This window comes from Chiloscyllium punctatum, chromosome 1 (assembly GCF_047496795.1).
Source record: "Chiloscyllium punctatum isolate Juve2018m chromosome 1, sChiPun1.3, whole genome shotgun sequence".
In the NCBI taxonomy this organism is placed as follows: Eukaryota; Metazoa; Chordata; class Chondrichthyes; order Orectolobiformes; family Hemiscylliidae; genus Chiloscyllium; species Chiloscyllium punctatum.
Genome location: NC_092739.1, coordinates 109,140,912 through 109,163,985, shown reverse-complemented (window position 1 = coordinate 109,163,985; position 23,074 = coordinate 109,140,912). Strand labels below are relative to the sequence as shown.

General features: G+C 40.1%; 1 protein-coding gene and 1 long non-coding RNA gene across 3 annotated transcripts; one reads left to right on the top strand and one right to left on the bottom strand.

Moving 5' to 3' along the window:
* Positions 1 to 6,274: 6,274 nt before the first annotated feature.
* On the bottom strand, positions 6,275 to 14,167 carry LOC140478648 (synaptotagmin-4-like). 2 transcript variants are annotated; one of them, XM_072571877.1, is made up of 4 exons: positions 13,661 to 14,167; positions 11,858 to 12,693; positions 10,635 to 10,755; positions 6,275 to 10,299 (listed from the first exon to the last, which is right to left on the bottom strand). In XM_072571877.1, exons 1-4 carry the CDS (start codon positions 13,692 to 13,694, stop codon positions 9,989 to 9,991), a joined length of 1,302 nt encoding a protein of 433 aa, XP_072427978.1. In that variant the 5' UTR covers positions 13,695 to 14,167; the 3' UTR covers positions 6,275 to 9,988. The 2 variants fall into 2 exon arrangements, with proteins under 2 accessions (XP_072427978.1, XP_072427969.1); XM_072571868.1 differs by having other exon boundaries at positions 6,275 to 10,302; positions 13,661 to 14,163.
* On the top strand, positions 13,209 to 13,823 carry LOC140478655 (uncharacterized). The gene is made up of 2 exons (XR_011960835.1): positions 13,209 to 13,330; positions 13,486 to 13,823. It is a non-coding gene; the product is annotated as an uncharacterized lncRNA (long non-coding RNA).
* Positions 14,168 to 23,074: the final 8,907 nt, after the last annotated feature.

Genomic DNA, 23,074 nt, shown 5'->3' with positions numbered 1-23,074 from the left:
TCTCCCACCAAGAGCTTCCAACCTCATAGGTCAGGAACCCCGCACTGCCTGGTTCTACCTCCTTCCCAAGATCCACAAGCCTGACCATCCTGGCCGACCCATTGTCTCAGCATGCTCCTGCCCCACTGAACTCATCTCTACCTACCTTGACACTGTCCTATCCCCCCTAGTCCAGGAACTCCCCACGTACGTTCGAGACACCACCCATGCCCTCCATCTCCCGGACACCCGCACCAATTAACCACACTGCCCTGTTGCCCAACATTTCAATTCCTCCCCCCTCCCCGCGCCCCCACTCTGCTGAGGACATGGAGGTCGTGGGCCTCCTTCACTGCCGCTCCCTCACCACCAGACGCCTAGAGGGAAAACGCCTCATCTTCCACCTCGGAACACTTCAACCCCAGGGCATCAATGTGGACTTCAACAGTTTCCTCATTTCCCCTTCCCCCACCTCACACTAGTTCAAACATTCAGCTCAGCACTGTCCCCATGACTTGTCCTACCTGCCTATCTTCTTTTCCACCTATCCACTCCACCCTCCCCCCCGAACTATCACCTTCATCCCCTCCCCCACTCATCTATTGTACTCTATGCTACTTTCTCCCCACCCCCACCCTCCTCTAGCTTATCTCTCCATCCTTCAGGCTCTCTGCCTTTATTCCTGATGAAGGGCTTTTGCCCGAAATGTCGATTTTACTGCTCCTCGAATGCTGCCTGAACTGCTGTGCTCTTCCAGCACCACTAATCCAGAATCTGGTTTCCAGCATCTGCAGTCATTGTTTTTACTGTGAAGTGTATGCTGTCTGTTTGCTGTATAACCTGCTAGTGCATGATGCAAATGTAATATTAGTATAACATGGTGATACACTGCAACCTGCCCACCTCTTGAACTGATCACTACTGAAAACCAGATCAAGCTTTGTAGCTTTGTGTCTGCACTAAATGATAAGGCAACACAGAAATACTGTGAACATTTAAGTTCTGAATGAGGAGGCAAAGATCAAAAGGCCAAGGCAAAGCAGAGCTGCTATGAAAACCCAAGTGGGCACAAAGTGAGTAAGCATGCATACAGTAAATGAGAGGTGCCAATGTACACCCTTGTCTAAACCATGCAGTGGTTGCAAGTGGCCCAAAAGCATCATTACAGTGAAAGATACCAGTGTACTTCAAAGTGCAGTAATGAAATGAAGAACTTAATATAAGTAGGTCAGAGATATGCCATGTGGATGTGGAGATGCTGGAGCTAATGCCAACATCTGTAGTTTGGGAGCTGTGGGTGGTCACTGCCCTGGACCATGCCATGAGATACTGGTGCTGAATGTCCAAGATGAAGACATTTGAGTGGTTTGCAGCTATGCATTATGGGCAGATAAATTATTAACTGACCAAAGTTGGGACTATAACTATAATCTCACATCCAGATGTTGAGAGTTGACAAGAATGGTAAATTCAGAAAGTATGGGAAATGGTTCCACCTTCTGTAGTTTTGTTTTTACTTTGGGAGCTGCATTGAGAGCACTACATTTCAGGAAGGATATATTGACTTTAGAAGCACCACAGCATAGACTTATCAAAATGATATTGTGCTCTAGTGAACAAGTCTAGAAAAAGAAAGATCCAGAAATATAAAATTAAGAAGCGGTTTTCAATCCAACATTGTCCCCTAAGTAAGGCTGTAACTGTCAGTTTAATTGCCCTTGGCATGACTGAGCTCCACAGATTTTTATTAGTTACAGGTTTACTGTGTTTTGATCAAATGCAGCTCAAATGAATTAAGAAACAAATCAGCCATGATTAAATGGAAAACAACAGGCTCAAGGAACCCCAAATAACTAGTTTTCATGTAGTAACTTATGTTGGAAACTACAGTCAAATAAATGTGTTAGGCTCAAATGTTTGCCAGTTACATTATTGATATAATTTGCCTTGGTTACCGACATTTCAGAGGGGTAAGCAGTAACAGTAAAACCTTTGAAAAATATCAATTATTGCGCTAAATGTCTACGAAATAATAGGATCAAAGAGAATAAAGGTGATTTACAATAAAAGATAAAATAACTCGAGAAGATAGAGGAGACACTTTATATATGGTTATTAGTAGGATCTGGAATCTGCAGCTTGTAACATGCAGATTTGATAAAATTGAGATAGAGAATCTGAAGAAATCTGATAAATATTTAAAAGGAAAGTCATTTTCAGTGCTATAGGAAAAGAGTTAGAGAGATGGGACAATTGAAGTAAGACTATCCAACAGACAACATGGATGTAATGGGGCAAATGGTTTCCTTCTGTGCTGTATCATTTGATGGCTTTGTTTATAATTTAAATTCAATGAAATGCAGAAACAGAAGATATTTTGTCTAGATATAGGTGTATATCTAATCAAAACTGAAAGAACTGTGGATGCTGTAAATCGGAAACAAAAACAGAAATTGTTGGAAAAGCTCAGCAGGTCTGCGAGCATCTGTGGAGAGAAGTCAGATTTAATGTTTCAGATCAAGTGACCCTTCCTCAGAACTGCTGGTAGCGAGGAAAATGTCAATTCAGAAGATAGGTTAGGAGGAGGGGGCCAGGAGTAAGTATATTTTTTTTAGATTACTTACAGTGTGGAAACAGGCCCTTCGGCCCAACAAGTCCACACCAACCCGCCAAAGCATAACCCACCCATTCCCGTACATTTACCCCTTTACCTAACACTACAGACAATTTAGCATGGCCAATTCATCTAACCTGCACATCTTTGGACTGTGGGAGGAAGCCAGAGCACCCAGAGGAAACCCACGCAGACACGGGGAGAACGTGCAAACTCCACACAGTCAGTCGCCTGAGTCGGGAATTGAACCCGGGTCTCTGGCACTGTGAGGCAGCAGTGCTAACCACTGTGCCACCATGCCGCCCACATCCCCTATGTGAAGATGGAGCCCAAAGGGAGAGAAGAACAGTTGGACAGACAAAGGAGTGGTTAACGATTTGGCTAGGAGGGGATAATAGTTATTAATGCGGACTGTTAGTGCAATTACACACAACCCATTGGAAGCCACTAACAGTTCCCATTAGCAGTTATTCACCGTTCTAGGTAGATCATTATCCATCCTTTTGTTCTTCTCTCTCCATGGGCAGATGAACTGAATTCTAAGAAATTGGCAATCATCTGGAAAACAGTGAAAGCATATCCTGAGTGGGAATGTAGTGAGCTGGGTATAGCTGAAGCTCTTCAGGAAAATGTCAGTTTATATGCAGAAGATAGGTTGGGGGAAGGGGGTAAGGAGTAAATGACAGGTGGGGATGGAGCCCACAGAGAGAGAAGAACAAAAGGATGGTCTGCCTAGGACGGTGAATAACTGCTAATGGGAACTGTTGTGGCTTCCAATGGGTTGTGTGCAATTGCACTAACAGTCCGCATTAATAACTGTTATCCCCTCCTAGCCAAATCGTTAACCACTCCTTTGTCTGTTCAACTGTTAGATTAGATTAGATTACTTACAGTGTGGAAACAGGCCTTTCGACCCAACAAGTCCACACCGCCCCGCCGAAGCGCAACCCACCCATACATGTACCCCTTACCTAACACTACGGGCAATTTAGCATGGCCAATTCACCTAATCTGCACATCTTTGGACTGTGGGAGGAAACCGGAGCACCCGGAGGAAACCCACGCAGACACGGGGAGAATGTGCAAACTCCACACAGTCAGTCACCTGAGGTGGGAATTGAACCCGGGTCTCTGGCGCTGTGAGGCAGCAGTGCTAACCACTGTGCCACCGTGACGCACCGTCTCCCTTTGAGCTCCATCCCCACCTGTCATTTACTCCTTACCCCCTTCCACCAACCTATCTTCTGCATATAATCTGACATTTTCCTAGCTACCATCAGTTCTGAGGAAGGGTCATTGCACCCAAAGCATTAATTCTGATTTCTCTCCACAGATGCTGCCAGACCTGCTGAGCTTTCCCAGTTATTTCTGTTTTTGCATATATTCAGATTATTTGAGATGTCCTAAATCATGATGATATGAATAGCAGATTACATTAAACATTGTGATTATTATTATCATGCATACAAAGACAAGTGGTGAGTTTATGGACATACTAGGAAATAAATCCCATAACTGTGATGTTGGACCTAGACCTAGACACGAGTGCCACTTACCCATTTCCTGTCTTTCAGCCAGGTGGATGTACAAGTGAGAAGGAAACAACTGTGAAGTTGTCAAACCAGCAATCGTCAAGTGCAAAATAGCTCATCAAACAGATCATTAACCTTCTTTGAAGCGAAAATTCTGGCTTTAACAGAATAGAAACAAATTGCTTTGCAAACTGTCAGCAAGTCATAAGCATCAACCAGGTGAGTGCAGAGTGGAAAGAGATTTATCAGAGAGTTGAAAGATTAGAAACGCTTTGAACAATGAACTGAAGAGCTTCAGCTATACCCAGCTCACTACATTCCCACTCAGGATGTGCTTTCACTGCTTTCCAGGTGATTGCCAATTTCTTAGAATTCAGTTCATCTGCCTTTGACTTCACTCACCTTAAATTGCACTTCCCTGCAGTCAACCTTCACAGTAATATCCAGCTGTGCTTGCCCTGCTGGAGCAGGAGCAACAACAACATCAGCACCAACTAGAAGGTGACTAGGACGTGTGAGTGTGAGAGGCAATGACGATGATTGTGAGGGTAAGCTGTCACGATGTGAGGAGATGCCTGGAGAGAGATAAATAAGTGCAGTCACAAGATGTGTTCTGAAGAGTGCTACTGGGATAATGCTGGGAAATTCAGAAGTACCAGTAATTGCTATGCCAATAACTCAAGTATTGTTTGAAACAATAAATAATTTTTCAAAGGTTTTCAATTTTCAATCATCACGACATTTGAATACCAATCTAAATGGGATCAACAATTTATAATGCATGAGAAATTCATGTTAATTGGATGGCAAGTGGTCTCTGATTGGTAGACCCATTGCCATGTAGAATGCACCACTTACATGATGACTGGCAGTTCACTCTCAACAAAAACCGAAATTGTCAGATAATCTTAGCAAGTCTGGCAACAACTATCGAGAGAAATCTGAGTTTTAGGTCCTGTGACCCTTTTTCAGAACAGTCTGAGGGAGGTTCACTGGACCCAAAATTTTAACTCTAGTTTCTTTCCACAGATGCTACCAGACCTGCTGAGATTGGCTAGCAATTTCTTTTTTGTTTCAGACTTCCAACATCCACAGTTCCTTCAGGTTTTTCATCTAGTAGTTAACTGCCAAGCTTTGTGCAAATGTAAACCAGACAGGTTGACTCTGATTTGACTAAGCGGAGATGAGTACTGCGAATGCTGGAGATTAGAGTCAAGACTAGAGTGGTGTTGGAAATCACAGCTGGTCAGGCTGCATCCAAAGAGCAGGAAAATCAACATTTCAGGCAAAAATCCTTCATCAGGGATGAAGGGCTTTTGCCTGAAAGGTTGATTTTCCTGCTCCTCAGATGCTGCCTGACCTGCTGTGCTTTTCCAGCATCACTCTAATCTTGGATCTGATTTACTAAGGACTCTTTTCAGCAAGGATCAAATTCTGTATCTAAATAACGATTTTGATGCCTATAATCTTTACCGGATTCCTGAGATAATTGATTCTGTGAAGGACAGTCCTGCTGCTGATTTCATTTGCACTTTCATGTCTGTCTAATTGATCAAATATTGGCCACCAGCTGAGCAGCAGTTTGATTTTAGTGTTCTCATCCATATTTTCATAATCATCTCCCCCCACCCTTATCCCTATAATCACCTCTGGACCACAATCCTCTGAATAATTTACCTCTAGTTCTGTCCTTTTGAATGTTCTTGATTTTAATTTCTCCACCTTTAGTGGCCATGTCTTCAGTAGCTTAAGTTCTGGAAGTTCCTCTCTGCAGCTCAATACTTCATGATTCGCATTTCTCTGTAGACAAGCTTTAATCAATAAATTTCTTTAAATAGCCTGTTGGTTATAGAGAATTACTGAAAAAGTCAAATTTTGTTGTTTTTGTTTCTTCTCACCCTCATCAGGACAATTCACAGGAACTGTCAAGAAGGAAGCCAACATTTAAATAAGAAAACTCTATTAAATTTACTTCTATGTACAGTAGTGAAGAAATCTGATCAGGTATGTAAGTGTTTTGAATATTAGGAAGCAGGACATTTATTACCCACTGTAGGTATTCAATATAAGTTGAACAAAATTTTGTCGTACAGTTGTGATCTGAAAATTTTGACTTCCTAGTACAATAACATTTCTAGTGCAAAAACAATCAATTTATGTAGTGCTTTATTCTTGTTCAACACACACAAAACACATAGGCACAAGACTTTAGCAGATGGTAAATTTTACTCAGTATTAGTTAAATTTTTCATGAAAAGAAAAACTACTTGTGCACCGTACTCTTACATTAATAGCACAAAGAAGTTAATAAATACAATCATCGCCAGTAATTTACATTACTAACACATGATGCAAATGTGTGCATTCTTTTATTTAATTGATTGTAAACACATTGTAATGCAACATACAAAACATATTACGTGTACAGATTTACACAGTGTAATTATATATACTACTGTCACCTATTAATACTGGAGTTTCTGAGTATGTAATTTGCAGAACATCAACATTTCAAACCACACAGTTACATCTTCCAGAATTATTCAAAACTATTTTACAAAAATTACAACTGAGGTTGCAATGTTTTGAACAGTATTGTGAACTGAAAATAAGACAACGTGAACATTAATTGACAGGAATTAAAATACCATACTTCCTAAATGTGAACACAATTTGAAACAAATTGTACATATGGTTGATGCATAGAGTAGATATGTCAATGAATTCGAAGTTAAATAGCTCTGCAATTGTTCATGGATTCTTTTACATCATTTTGCCCAGCATGACATGACACAGTATTCAGACATTCTTTAATATTTTGCTTGAAAATAATATTCTTCGTTTGAATATATTAATTAGACCTTTGTTACAGTTGTGTATTTATTGACGTATCTGTGACTGTTCAAGTAAAAATGCATTAACCCTATCAGACAACCAACAAATAGATAATCATTGTTTTGGGGAATGCAAGGAGACTAATGCTGTGGTCTTGTTACATTCAAAATTGATGTAGCAATTTGAAAGCAAAGAAACTACAACAGTAACAGGAATCCTTTAAGCTACACAAACAGCAATAGAACCATGATTACTACTGTGGCTTCAGGCAGACTTATCTTTTCCCATGTGGTGACAGTGTCAATCCCCTGCTGCATAGTAATGAACTGGCATACTAGCATTTGATTTTCAGCATTTCATTTAATCATGCCAGATAGCTGGAATATGGTAACATTTCTTTCTGAATTGGCCCAGACTCAGTCTGATTTGTTCTTACCATTTAAATCTTGCTAAGCCAAATTCATCTGTGCTAACCATTGTAAACTCACTAACACTTACTCCTATCCTACAAAAGTATATTTTATCTAACATTTCTCCCTACTTACATTCTAAAAAATGCATATCAATGTTACACTACAGGTCATCCTTTCACAAAGTACACCTAATTCCCAAGTGAGCCGAGCTGGATCTATCCATCAAAAGATAAGAAATTTGGTCTCTGGCAGTGTGCGTGCACAAAAGCAGCTTAAAAATATTTTGAGCCCTTTGTTTTAAAAAAAGCACAAAAATATAAATGCTAAACTTAAGAATATGATGTGAACCCTCTATAGTAAACATACATGGCATTATTTGTTATATGGCAATGCAAAATATGATCCATTAAGATCCAAAGTGACTGGATCAATAACGATACTGAGTGCTCATTAATGTTTTAAACAATGATTTTTCCTGGAACCATAAGATTCAGTGACAGAAAAATCCAATTCACTAAATGCATTGACATTCAAGATCAAATGGCATTCTCAAAGCTATAATCACTGTCTGGTATTTTTTCTAGCAAATAATGACTTTAATGTCGCATTCTGTTCCTGCATCTTCTAGGGTTGCATCAATAATGTGTTTAATTATTAAATATATTACAAATGCTCCTACACCTGTCACTGAGGTCTATTTTAAAGTAAACATGCATAATAAATGCATGGTTTGCAATACATTTTTAGCGTGGTTTACACACAAACTAGATGGTTGTATAATGCAGTTTCTGCGTAGAGCAAAATAAATTCATATTCATTGCAAATGTTTCAACCTGAAGCTATAGAAGATAAGGTAGGCAAAACATACAAGGTTATTCTGTTGTCTCAGCAGCCTACCCATTAAACAAGACTTTTTCCATTCCTAAACCCTAAATTATTTGACACATAATGGCATTATCTCCAAAGACTACTGGAGATAGTCATGATTCATAATTGGCACCATTATGAAAGCAAAATCATCATGATGTCATTGAAACCAATTAATTATCTGTATGATTCACATTCACATTGTGCACAGGATACTGTACTTAGCTAATATATGATGTAAATAAAATTTGTGAAATTCAGCAGATTTACTTATATATCAACCATTGTGTTGATTATCTTTCCTACTATTTTATTACTCATGGGTTTGCAGATCAAGCCACTCTTGAGGTATAAACCAAATCTCAAGGCTCTGCAACAAGTACTTATTTATTTCACACTAAGATGTAGCATTGGCAAAGGCCTGGAGAAGTCACTGACTATCATAGTTCTGCTTTATATGTTTAATAGTTTCTACTAAAAGTTTTAGTGAATTTTACCATTGGTTAACCCAATTTAGCAACTTTCTTCAAAATGACTTGTTTTATTTAAATCCTGAAATTCTCTGAGTAGAAAAGTATTTCACAGTGAAACAATGTGAATGTTTTTAATATGTAACTATTTTCCAGATAAAGCTTCTGATAAGTAGACTGTACTATTTACATATATAACACCCACAAATGTCAAAATACGCAAATAGCAAGATACTTAAAATCTGTGAGACCGCATGTTAAGAAATAACTTTATGACAGGTATAAAATAATACAAATTCTCTCAGTATGGTTAACTGTTATTCACATTATTACCAACCATACATTAGCTCCATTTGAAAAAAAAACATTTTAGGTCAATCTGTATTTGTGTGGGTTTTTAATATTGGGAATGGAATACTTCCAATTTTAGGCATGGACCATCAGTTTCAAATATTTCTAGGTTAGATACAGCACAGTTAAATCTACAATAATGTTTCCTTAACCCTACCTTCATCGCAAACTTAGGAAAACATCTAATACTGCAATAATGTAATACTTTTCCTTTGCCCATGCCAATGATATATCCAGTGATTCCTATTGCGTCTCCAACAATTTAGTGACAATCAATGACAAATTAGAAACTGTATTATACTTTGGGCCCTTGTTGACTGGAAAGTGGGTTCCTTCATGTGGGATATTTGTTGTTTCCCAACAGAGGGAAGTTTCACTGAATAAATATAGACTAGATCTGAACACAGCGATTAAAAAGCTAACATCAAACTCATTGTGACATCACTGTGTCTCTCCACTTCAATATATTTCAATGTTAAGGCAACGCACGGCCTGCTTTTTCTCAATATGAACATTAGAATGGCTTCACTTCAGATATTTTCAATTCATTCAATGTGTTACAGGTTTCTATTGAAAAACCTTCTAGTGAATTCTAATTTTTTTCTTCAAACATACACACTAATAGTTTCATCACCAGAAACAAATTCCCCAACTTGAACAGCCACTCAAAATGCAGAAATACATTAAACAGTTTTATTTTGCCTACCCATTCTAATAGCTATGTTTTTTTCCTCAAAATTGTTAGCAACCAAGAGAACAACATCACCTCATCTTATACAGTACAGATCACAATATATACCACAATCAGATGTACAAATTATATGTATTTAGTATAAATTGAAAATTCTTCAGAAAGGCTTTGGGTTGGTTAATGCACAGCTTGTTCCTTCCCTATCAAACAATAAAGTCCAACCCCTGGTTTGGCTGCTAACCATCACTGAGACAATGCCATTTGGCAATTTGTCGTCTTGGGTGCTCACAGATCTCCCTCCAATGCTCTCCTACTGTCCCTTCTGCTGATGCTCCCAGCACTAGGCGCCCAATGATCTCATTCTTCATCATTCTGTCAAAATCGATGACCATAAACTCAACACTGATGTTTTCAATCCCTTCACATGGAATGTCAAAGACAAAGAGCTCATTGAACACTGGGTTGAGAGTACACTTCTTAACGTGGGTTTTTTTCTTTGATATTCGCTTCTTATCATGGTACAGGTTGACTTTCACATAAGGGTCAGCTGCTGGAAAGAAAGCAAGACATACAGTTTTTCAACATTCTAATTGTTGTTTCCACACTTTCATTTGAAACTCTTCATTTAAAAAAAAGGGGTTCAAACTGCACTAGGCTTATTTCAGAGAAAATATAAAAGTACTCATAAAATCAAATGCTATTGATCCTACACATTTAAATTATTGTCAACATATGGAAAGAGAGAACAAATTTTGATTGAGTTGAAAATGGAATGAGAAAGAGGATAGGCCCAAGAGTACATGGACATAGAAATAGATGGTTGATCCCAATACAAATTGGTTTCAGATGTATTAGGATTGGTTACCCTATTTGGATAATTACCTGATAATCCAGAAACATCATTTTTAGGCAGATGGCGGGCTTTTAGTACAACAACAGTCAGGGTGTTGGTGGTAGATTGATAGCAAAGGGATACTAATAATTCACCACGGCCCACAGATTTCTGTGAATGCACAAAAGAAAACACATGAATAGGCTTTCAGAGACATGCTGTTATCACTGCACAGGAGATCCTCTCACTGCCCTTTCTAATGACACCATCACTGCAGGAGAAAAAAAAGATGATCCAACATCTGTCTGCTGCCTTGACATCCATTAATAAAATAATAGAAAATATATTAAATCTTCCTTACTGATAAATCTTGCTGTTCATAACATTTCCATATAGTAAAGTAAAGTTGTGGCTATCAGTAATTTACTATTGTCATTTTATACATCAAATATTAGTCATATTTTGTCAAACATATTTTCCAGCTAGTGTCATGTTATGTGCTGTTATTAGGTTTGAATTTAACTTAAAATGCTATAATATAGCTTCTCCTTTTATTTCCAATAAAAGCTTGGAGGAGTTACTCTCCTTTCCTGACAACTACACTATTCATCAGAACAGTGCTAAACTTAAGGCAGGTATATTCTGCTGATTCAACCTAAGATTGGATGGAGAACAATGGAGATGGAGGAATTCTTGGAACATAACGATAGCAAAGATTAAATGGACAGAATAGCCTATTTCTGAGCTGTGTTGTTATTCGCAATCAATTTTGATGTGTCTTTTGTTTATGGAGATGAACTCGTCAGTTCGATTGTTGATACATTTATGAATTGAACACTTCATTACGCCCATATTTCCAAACAAAGGATGTCTTTTTTTTATTTTGAATGAAACGCCTGAAAAACCCATACTTACCCTATCCCCCCCCCCCCCCCCCCAACCCCTTACACTCCTGCATATTCTCTCCAAATGTAAGGTTCAATAGAAGTAATTCTAGAATTTAGATTTGACCAAAGTGTAATGTATTTGTGTGGGTGGGTTTCTTTTTGTTGTTGTTCGCCTGGTTTGGGTTTCCATGTCAATCCTTTGAAAATGCAATTCTCTCGTATGTTTATCACACGCGAGACTTCCCTCGGGCGCTTACCTAGTCTGTCCCTTCTCCCCCCAAGCTTTGTTTTCACAAACCCCCAGACTTTCTTATTTGTCAGCGGACAGGAGCAGAACACAAGAACTACACTCCCCACCCAAACAAGAGGACTTCTCAAACATTTACCCGACAGTTTCTCTTGGTGATGTCCCTGTGCATCTGCACCTTGCCTTCCGACAGATCGATCCCTGACATCGGCACCAGGACCTCTCCGATGACATCGTCCCTGGAAAAGCGGTCAAAGCTCAGCACCAGGAAATGCAGGGACAGCTCTGGTACCTGACTGTAGGGGATCCCGTAAAATGTGAAGGTTTCCTCAAAAGCCGGGTCCAGGGTTTTCCGGAGGACGCGAGTTTTCACGCGGTGTTTTTTGTCCGGCAGGATTGACATTTTAATGTAAGGGTCAGATGTCATTGACTGTTCATCCATGGCAGGCAGTCCGTGAGCCTCTATAATGTTCACAAGTAACGCTTTCTTATCAAAGTTGTACTTTAAGGAGAACGTCAGGGATCCCAGATTAGGCGCATTGTTTTGTTGCTCCGAAGGCGCGGCTGGTTTCTCTGATCCAGGAGTCTGCGATGACACGCTGTCTTTCTCGCTGTCTGTGCACAGCTTGGGCGGAACGCTCTCGATTTCTGGGGAGCTACGGACTTTGGCAGGAGTTTTGGTGAAATTTCCGTTCTGATCGCGGCTCTCCAGGTCCAGGTGGAGAGAGTTCTTTGGTATTCTGGCTTTGGAAGAGTCTTTATCTTTGTGATCGGATTTCTCATCTGCCCCGAACTTCTTTTTGTTGCTTAGGTTCTCGGGATAGATGTCGACTCCCTTCAGCATGTGCACAAATTTGTAAGGAGGGGTCTTGGTGGCTTTTGACGACTTGCGCTGACAGCAGATCCATGCAAACATGGACACTGTAAATATCAGGCCAAACGCACTGACTATCCCTACAACTGCCGGCACATCATCTGGAGAGGGGGAAACACACACACACACATACACACATATTCAGTGACATTCTGAATCCCCGTACGGTCAAAGGAACATTTTACAAACTTCAACGCTCGCATCATTAAAGCCGCCATCTCACCCCGAACCTGCTAAACATTTCTGATTTGCATGATGCTCCCTTTTCATTGCAATCCACAGAAGCAAATTACATCCATCGCCAATATATGATTAGTGCAGAATACCGGAAATGGGTACGCTGTGTGGTGATTCGTCGATTTTTAATTAAAAGTTTAAAAATGCACCCTTAAAGCACTTCTAGATAAGGCAATACATATCAATAACGTCTCCCCACATTGTCCTGTCAATGGAACTGGAAAAACAGCGCCAGTTCCGGTTAATGCCTAATTAACAAGACGAATCGGTGTGAATCCGATAAGCTAGACTCCAATTACTGCCACCACTGCACTACCCCCACCAGACGCTCCCCCCCCCCCCCCCCCGCCCTCAGAACTGCGTTTACCAGAGAGGCAAATTGCAGAATTTTGTTTTAAAAAGATTCGAACTAAGCGGACACGCAGAAAGCACGAAAAATCAAGTGAGCGGGCAATAAATAGAGAAAGGCAGCGATGAGTAACAATTAGACAACTTTGAGAGGTAAGAGAGAATTGAGAGACAAATACGCAATGGATGTCGGCGAACCCCCCTCCCCCTCATACAAGTGGGGTACAAAAATGGAAAATAGGTCTGAAGTTCAGAAGTGCTTACCCAAATTCAAATATCATAATTTACCATTTCTATCTTTTTCACAGGTCAAGTGCTATGCATCAGATTAGCTTGACTGATCCCGAAAAGGAGGCATGCACTGAGCGTTACAGGCAAAGGTTCCACTGCACTGGAAAGATCAGTAGGTATGGAAGTGACAGCTATGCTATGTAGAACAAGAAAGATTTGCCAGGAAGCACCCAGGCGAGGATGCGAGCTTACCAAAGCTTGTCCCGCTCACCACAATCGGAGCCATGGTGATCTGCGCTGTCCGCGGTGCTGAAACGCACCAGCTCGCAAAGTAACGTACTTCCCACTGCTTTCCTCTTCTCCCTCGGACTGATGACCCCGTTTCTCACTTGTATTTTGGGGGGGGGGGGGCGGGGGAACAAATTAAAAAAGGCAATATCCTGTAAAGAGCTGAGAGACGGCGGTAGAGGGTGTTGGAGTGGGGTTTGTGTGGAGTACCCAACGCTCTGATTCTGCCTCTGACTGCTGCAGCCCTGACTCTCACAAACACTGTAGACGTGGAGGGCTGGATGACGTCTTTCTGACGAAGCCCTTTGCTGAGCTGCTCCCTGAGCTCTTTAAATTCCGACCATCAGTTAATGTTAAATGGCTGGAGTCTGAATGCTATCAGCTCGGAGGATATAGCGTTTTCTTGTTGTGGTTGTTGCGTGGATGGATGTCTGACAGTGAGGGAGATTAGTGCCAGGGAGTGGGTGGGAGAGGCTGACACACACACACACACACACACACACATCAAAGCTAGAAGCATGATGTCTGCGTTAAAGAGACTTCTCCCTCACTTTACCGGGGCTGGTCTATTTAGCGAGCACAATCATAAAACGCCAACTGGTGAATGGCGCCTAATTCCAGTCCCCCACCCCCTTCTCAATGACTGCTAAAGTTATTTTTTTCATTTTTAATTAAATGATCAGTAGATCTGCGCTTGGATTCCGAGACAAATTCCGGATATTATGAAGTCTCCTAAAGCGCTGTAATCTCGCATCCCACTCACTACTCCACACCCATGTTCGCATAATTTAGCATTTTACAACCGTACGGGGAGCAAGGGTGGACATTAATTATTGCCGCTTCCTCGGAGAGAAGGCAGACGCACACCATCTGCTGCTTAAAGGGATTCAAGACTTGCAATGAGTCAGAATCCATTGGCACTGCGATCATTCATACAGTCAGCTACCACGAACCCAGAGCTTCATTACGCACATCTAACTTCAGCACTGCAGTACAGATGTGTCCCTCTTATGGATCTGGAAATATTTCACATGCTGTATCAGACTTAACACACTCTCTCACTTCCAGCTTTTTATTTTACATTTCGTGTTGTGGCAAGAAAATAATAAAGTAGTCTGTATTAAACTCCAAGCCATAAATTATTTCGAGTTCAGGTTGCAAACATACAGAAAAAAGTATACGCTTCAGTTACGACAGAAGGTTAATTTGTCTTCCGTTTAGTTATTAAATGACCTCAAAACGCAGTGAAGATCACAAAGTGACAAAGAACTGAATCTTGGTGGAACTGGAGAGAGTGTCTCCCGGTGCTGCATCAGTAATGTAATCACAAACCGCAGCAGGTCACGCCCAAGTGCAAATCCAACAGACAGTAATAGATTACTCCCCTACACCAAAGCAAGCTCGAAAAAAAAAGATGAAGAACAATTTAAGAACTCTTTTATTGTTTTTAGTAATATAACAGCTTAAAATACAATTCAAATAAGAACCCACATTAGAAATAATCAGTAACCACATAAGAACAGGGGCAGGCCATCTAACATTTTGAACCCTGTTATTCCACAAGATCATGCCTTCCCTCAACTCAAATTTCTATCGCACATCCCAAATCCCCGACTTCATTTGGCAGTAAAAGAATATCGACCTCTGATTTGAATATACTCAGTAACCGAGAGCAGCGCTGTCTGGAGTAGGGACTTGCAAGGATTCATAAGCCCGAACAAATTTCACGGTATCTTAGTTTTACATGGTCAACTTCCTATTCTTTAGCTTTAACCTACATTATCACACTGGGGCAACATTTTCTCAACATTTCTCCTACCCTCACGAATATTATATGTTTCAATGAAATTACTTCGTGTTCTGTTAAACTCTAGGGAATATAAGCCTTTTATAATCATCCTGTCTTCAAAGAACAGTCCCCTCACTCACAACGAACCTCTGTTACAATGCCTTGAGAGCAAATATGTCCTTCTTTATTCAAGAAGATCAAAGCTAAGCACAATGCTCCAAGAGTGGCATTCAGTCTGTATAACTGAAGCATAACTTATTTACTCTTAAGTTCCAAACCCTTTTTTTAACAAAAGCTAACATATCTTAACAGGTTCTTCCCCATTGTTTGCTGTACCTCCATAGTAAATTATCCAGATTTTATTTGTTTCCTTGAATTTCAACTTCCCAACTGTTATTGGTGGTAATTGACCACAAACATTCAGAACATTAATCCATGGATTAATGGATTACTGTTTGCTAACCATTAATGTCCAGTGGAATCTTTATTTTTTTTTAATTCATTGATTGGCTGACAAACCCAGCTTCATTTGCTCATATGTAGAATCTCTACAATATGAAAGCAGGCCATTTGGCCCATTTGTCTATACTAACCCTCAAAAGAGCATCTCATCTAGCCTATCCCCCTATTGTATTCCTGTAACATTGCATTTCCACAGCTAATCCACCTGGCCAGCACAACCTGAGATGCTATGGACAATTTTCCATGTCTGATCCACCTAATCTGCACACCTTTGGACTGTGGAAAGAAACCAGAGCTTCTGGAGAAAAACTCACAGAGATACAGGGAGAAGGTACAAACTCCACCCAGATAGTTGCCTGAGTGCTGAGGTCCCTGGCAGTATGCCACCATACAAATTTGCTCATGAACTGAGTGTTTTCTTAGGCCATTCCAAAGAATAGTGAAGAGTCAACATGTTTCCATGGCATAGAGTCAAACAGATGGGACAAACAGATAGTGGCAACAGGTTTCATTCAGGTTTCTGATATTAGTGAATCAGATGAGCGTTTATGACAATTTTCCAGTCACCATTTCTGAAACCAGCTTTCAAAATTTTATTAATTAAACTATATCCACCAGTTGCCATGATGGAATTTGAACCCACATCCTCAGAGCATTAGACTGGGCTCTGGATCACTAATTCAGTCACATTACAACTAAGTCATAATATTTGTGATGTTGAATCTAATATTAACTTTACATTGAATATATTTTATGAAAATGTCATATCAGAGGATTACAAACACCAGAAATAAAGATTCAATTCTTTTAAATTGAGCACAATCTCACAAACACTTGCAGGTGGTAGTACTCCCATGTACTTGGTGTTTTCAAGTATTCCAGAGGTCACAATTTGCAATAATATTCAGGCAGATGTGCAGAGTGAATGAACCAAGCTGGCGTCCTCCAAAGGGTCCCACCATCAGTGATCCCAGTCTTTAGTGAATTTGATTCACTTCACATGATATCAAGAATTGGATGGAGTCTTTGGGCATTGCAAAAGCTACATAATTCTGGCAACAGTACTGAAAACTTGCACCCAAAACTTGTTACCCTCCGAGCCAAGTTATTTCAGTACAGCTACAGCACTGGCATAGAAACAAGTGCAAGAGTAGGCTATTCAACCCTTCAAGCCTGCATCAGCATTCAATATGACCGTGGTTGATCATGCAATGTCAGTATCCCATCTGCTCCATACTTTTGATCTTTTTAGCCAAAAGGGCCATGTCTAGCTCCCGCTTTAATACATCTAATGAATTGGCCCCAACAGCTTCATGTGAGATTTCCACAGGCTAAGTGAAGAAATTCTTCCTCAGCTCAGTCCTGAGTGGCTTACCCCTTATTCTAAGACAGTGACCCCTTGTTCGAGATTTTCCCCAACATCTGGAACATTCTTCCCGTACCTAGCCTGCACAATCCCATCAGGATTTTATATATTTCAAGGAGAACACCTTCATTCTTCTGAATTCCAGTGAGTACAAGCCCAGTCAATCCAGTCTTTCCTCATATGTCAACCCTGCCATTCCATGAATCAGTCTGGTGAGCATTCATTAGACTCCCTCAAGAGCAAGAATGTCCTTCCTCTGACTAGGAGACCAAAACTGCACATAAAACTCAAGGTGTTGCCTCAGTAAGGCTTTGTATAACTGCAGCAAGATATCCTGACTCCGATACTCAAATCCTCTTGCTATGAAGGCCAGCATGCCATCAGCTTTCCTCACTGCCTGCTGCACCTGCATGCCAACCTTCAGTGACTGTTCCACCATGACACCAGGTCTCACTGCACTTCACCTTTGTCTGAATGGCCACCATTCAGATAATATTCTGCCTTCCTGTTTTTGTGAGCAAAGTGGATAACCTCACATTAATCCACTTATATTGCATTTGCCAAGTACTTCTCCACTCAGCCAGTCTGTCTAAGTCACCTTGCAGCCTCTTAGCATCTTTCTCACTGCACACATTGCCATCCAGCATAGTGTCACCTGCAAATTTGGACATATGGCATTCAATTCCTTCATCCAAATAGTTAATGTATGCTGTGAACAGCTGAAGTCCCAGCACTGAACCCTGCAGTACCTCACTCATCACTGCCTGTCAATCTGAAAAGGACCCGTTTATTCTAACTGTCTTCCCATCTGCTAATCAGTTCTCTCTCCATGTTGATACATTACCTCCAATATCATGAGCTGTGTGGAATCTCCTGTGTGGAACCTTTTCAAAAGCCTGTTGAAAGTCCAGATATACAACATCTACTGGTTGACCCTTGTCCACTCTACTGTTACATCCTCAAAAAAGTCCAGAAAATTTCTACCCAACAATCTGGAAAATTGCCCTATATTCCCTGAACAAAGAAAAATTGAACAAACCTAACCTGGTCAATTAGCAGTCAAGAGTGTGGTGCTAGAAAAGCACAGCAGGTCAGGCAGCATCCGAGGAGCAGGAAAATCAATGTTTTGGCAAAAGCCCTTCATCAGGAATAAGGCTGGGAGCCTTGGGAGTGGAGAAATAAATGGAAAGGGGGTGGGGGGTTGAGCTGAGGAGAAGGTAGCTAAGAGCGCAATAGGTGGATGGAGGTGGGGGTAAAGGTGATAGGTCTGAGAGAAGGATGGAGTAGATAGTTGGGAAGGAAGATTGACAGGTAGGACAGATCATGGGGGCAAGTGCTGAGCCGGAAGGTTGGAACTGGGATAAGGTGGGGGTAGGGGAAATGAGGAAACTGGTAAAATTCACATTGATTCCATGGTGTTGAAGGGTTCCGAGGCCGAAGATGAGTCTAGGAATCTTGCAGCAAGTAATTCACTGTTTGACTCTCCAAAGTCTGTTCACCATCGACAAGACGCAAGTCAGCACTGTGATAGGATACTTCCTATTTGCCAGGATGAGTGCAGCTCCAAGAAGCTTGATGCCATTCCAAACATGGCAGCCTGACTTAATTGGCATCACATCCACATCCACTTCAGGAGCATCAGGGTGTGCTACCTACAAGATTCACTGCAAAAAATTACCAAAGCTCCTAAGACATCACCTACCAAACCCATGACCTTTTCCATCTAGTAGATGCATGGGAATTCTGTCGCATGCAAATTTCTTTCTAACCCATTCGCTATCCTGACTTGGAATTGTATTACTGTTCTTTCTGTGTGATTGGATAAAACTCCTGGATTTCTCTCCCTAATGACATTGTGAGTCTATTTAAAGCACAAGGACTTTAGTGGTTCAAGAAGACAGCTCATCACACCTTCTCAAAAAGGCAACTAGTGGTGGGCAATAACAGTTGGCCTATTGAAAAGTTAGAAAAAACAGAACTCTCTGCATAACAGCATTGTGGAAGTGTTTTCACCAAATAGAAAGTAAACTTCAACATTATCTTCTCCATGGTAGTTAGGAATGGACAATAACAATTGGCCTTGTCATATGTTCATAAATGAATTAAAAGCACAATGAACAACAATGTAAAACAGTCACGTTGAGCATATGACAATGAATAATACAGAAAAATAAAGCAAAATAAAGATTCATCTTGTTTAAAATTGTCAGAGTTGTAGTTATTATAATTATTTGTAAAGTACATTAAAACTCATAACATCTCAATCACTATCATATTGGAATCTGTAAATTAACTTCAACAAGAAAGTCAATTCAGGGTAACAGTGAAATTCTTTATACTAACTGTAACATTGTACATGTTCCTGTTAACAATGGTCAGTTCGTAAGTGGACCCCAGTCTTTGTTTTAGCTGATAAGAATACATTACAATCTGTCTGTGTTAATCTTAACCTAGAAAATGCATCCCTGGTATTAATGTGTAAAATGTTAGAGTGTGAGTCAAGATAAAATCTTCGAGTCATATAATCATTGTGTGTTTGGAGGTTTTCTTCTAAGAACTGAAATGCATCATCAAGTGGGTAGAAGTTTAGGTAATCTATTCATATAAATTCACACATGGCCAAAATGAAAATAAGAAATAAAAGCAACGTATTGAAATAGATACCAAACAAAACTTCACCTCCAATTCCCACAACAGCAGTAACAGGAATTTTGTGGTAAATTGCATCATATGACATTTAGTAAATGTATAATTATTATTTATAATAATGTTTATTGTATACCTGTAATTATTGACAATGGTAATTTTGTATGCTTACTTTCTATGAAAACCAATAATTACCTTTAAATCCTATTATCTTCTGGAATCATTTACATACTGTTAAGCAAGAGCATTAGTTTCCTAACAGTAGGTCAGAGGCTTTGTGTTACTGTCAACAATCTGAAGGTTACACCAATTATGTAATGGAGTGTGCAGCATAATCAATCTATGACATTCTACAAATTCAAAGTAGATACGTGGTGAAACAAATAGCATTAGAACTCAGGTCAACATTTAATTTCCAATATTGCAGTAGTTTTAGTACAGTGAAAGGTGACATTTTGAACAGTTTTGAATGCTCCAATTAAACTGAACATGCTGTAATCACACATTACTGCCACAATGATATATTCTTCTTCCATGTATTGTATAAACCCAATGAATTTCTGAATTAATCATCAAGCATACAGCAAATTTTAAAAGTGGGAAAAATCAATTAAGTATGCAGGAGTAACAAAATATCACCAATTGAACTCATTGATGCAACACTTGGGACAAAACATTTCAGAAATTGTTGTAATTAAAAGGGGTTTGGTGAACAGGACAGACTTTTAAAAAACTCATTTTCAAAACTGACTTGGAGTAGGAAACCAAACATTAGAGAAATAAATGAGAAAAAATAAAGGCCTTTAATTTCACTGGGAAAGTATTACAAAATGTAAAATAAAGTATTAATTCAGTAAAATATTTGTACACAATCAGTCGTGTTGCATCTATTGCAGTCTGAGGTAGTTCTGCAAAATGACTAAGTTGTGTATATGGAGAAACAATCTGAGCACTTTGCAATTGTGTGAAAGGCATAAGCATTAAGTGGAAAGATAAAACTTAATAAAGAAAGAGAGATAATGTGATATTAATGTCTACTCTACACTGCAAAGATATTGCTGAAGTATACTTATGAGCATGCATGACATTTTAACTACATTTTGTTTAACTTTCATAAATAATTATATTCCAAACATTGGCAGTGAGGGGGCAACTATTATAGAGTGGTCCCTAGCTTTGTCTTTTAGTTGGAAACAGGAGACAGCATCGAGGGGAAGGAAAGGCTCTTACAGTTGTTGATTGCTGATCTTTTCCCCCTCAACTGATAGCATACTGGTGAAAGATTCCTGCTGCTCAATGTGCACTGTAAAACTTCAAAATATTCGGGAGTCTGAGCATGCCACTGTGTGTTTGGATTTCTCAGACTGACAAGGGCATTATCCATAGTTAGATGAAGCAGCTACATATTTTCTTTGTCAAGGATGTTTGCTACAGATCCAATATTTGCTTGAAGTAGTTGACAGATTTTCTCATTTGTTATTTCAGGTCTTACATGTCTGAGGTAACTCTGAGAATGCAGAATTTGGCAAGAAACAACTGTGTTTCTCTGACTCAGTAGTCTTTTGGGAAGAACAACTGCTTTTCATCAGGGATAATAAAGCTACTCAATTGTGATAAAGGAGACTTTAATATCAATGAATTCATTGCTTCCTTGCTGCCCAACAAGATTGCTTGCATAGAATTGAAAAAAAGCAGTTCAAGCAATTTGGGGTGTGCTAACACACAATCTTTAACAATAATAAGGGACTATTGTAGATAGATGCAACAAAGGTGAATTATGAAGTGCAGTCCAACAGTTACAGTCCACCTTTCATATGTGTATTAATTTTCACAAATACCTTTTTTAAAATTAAAAGATCAAGTACAATGACAATAGACAATAGGTGCAGGAGTAGGCCATTCTGGCCTTCGAGCCTGCACCACCATTCAATAAGATCATGGCTGATCATCCTTAATCAGTACCTGTTCCTGCCTTATCCCCATAACCTTTGATTCCACAATCCTTGAGAGCTCTATCCAACTCTTTCTTAAATGAATCCAGAGACTGGGCCTCCACTGCCCTCTGGGGCAGAGCATCCACACAGCCACCACACTCTGGGTGAAGAAGTTTCTCCTCATCTCTGTCCTAAATGGTCTACCCCATATTTTTAAGCTGTGTCCTCTGGTTCTGCACTCACCCATCAGCGGAAACATGTTTCCTGCCTCCAGAGTGTCCAATCCTTTAATAATCTTATATGTCTCAATCAGATCCCCTCTCAGTCTTCTAAACTCAAGGGTATACAAGCCCAGTCACTGCAGTCTTTCAGCGTAAGGTAGTCCTGCCATTCCAGGAATTGACCTCGTGAACCTACACTGCACAACCTCAATAGCCAGAATGTCTTTCCTCAAATTTGGAGACCAGAACTGCACACAATACTCCAGGTGTGGTCTCACCAGGGCCCTGTTCAGCTGCAGAAGAACCTCTTTGCTTCTATACTCAATCCCTCTTGTTATGAAGGCCAGCATGCTATTAGCCTTCTTCACTACCTGCTGTACCTGCATGCTTACCTTCATTAACTGGTGTATAAGAACACCCAGATCTATCCGTACTGCCCATTTACCAAAATTAATTCCATTTAGGTAGCAATCTGCCTTCCTGTTCTTGCCACCAAATTGGATAACCATATATTTATCTACATTAAACTGCATCTGCAATGGATCTGACCACTCACTTCACCTGTCCAGGTCACCCTGTAATCTCCTAACATCCTCATCACATTTCACCCTGCCACCCAGCTTAGTATCATCAGCAAGTTTGCTAATGTTATTGCTAATACCATCTTCTATATCATCAACATATATTGTAAAAAGCTGCGGTCCCAGCACGGATCCCTGCGGTACCCCACTGGTCACTGCCTGCCATTCCGAAATGGAGCCGTTTATCACTACTCTTTGTTTCCTATCAGCTAACCAACCAACTTTCAATCCAAGTTAGTACTTTGCCCCCAATACCATGCGCCCTAATTCTGCTCACTAACCTCCTATGTGGGACTTTATCAAAAACTTTCTGAAAGTCCAGGTACACTACATCTACTGGATCTCCCTCGTCCATCTTCAGAGTTACATCCTCAAAAAA

What these genes read in the sequence shown, in the direction of transcription:
- LOC140478648 (XM_072571868.1), bottom strand. Translation starts at nt 13,694, where the DNA reads ATGGCTCCGATTGTGGTGAGCGGGACAAGCTTTG. An exon ending in TCACCAAGAGAAACTGTCGG is followed by an intron (nt 10,756 to 11,857) that starts GTAAATGTTTGA and finishes GTGCATTCACAG; the next exon opens with AAATCTGTGGGCCGTGGTGA. An exon ending in TGATGTTTCTGGATTATCAG is followed by an intron (nt 10,303 to 10,634) that starts GTAATTATCCAA and finishes CTTTCTTTCCAG; the next exon opens with CAGCTGACCCTTATGTGAAA.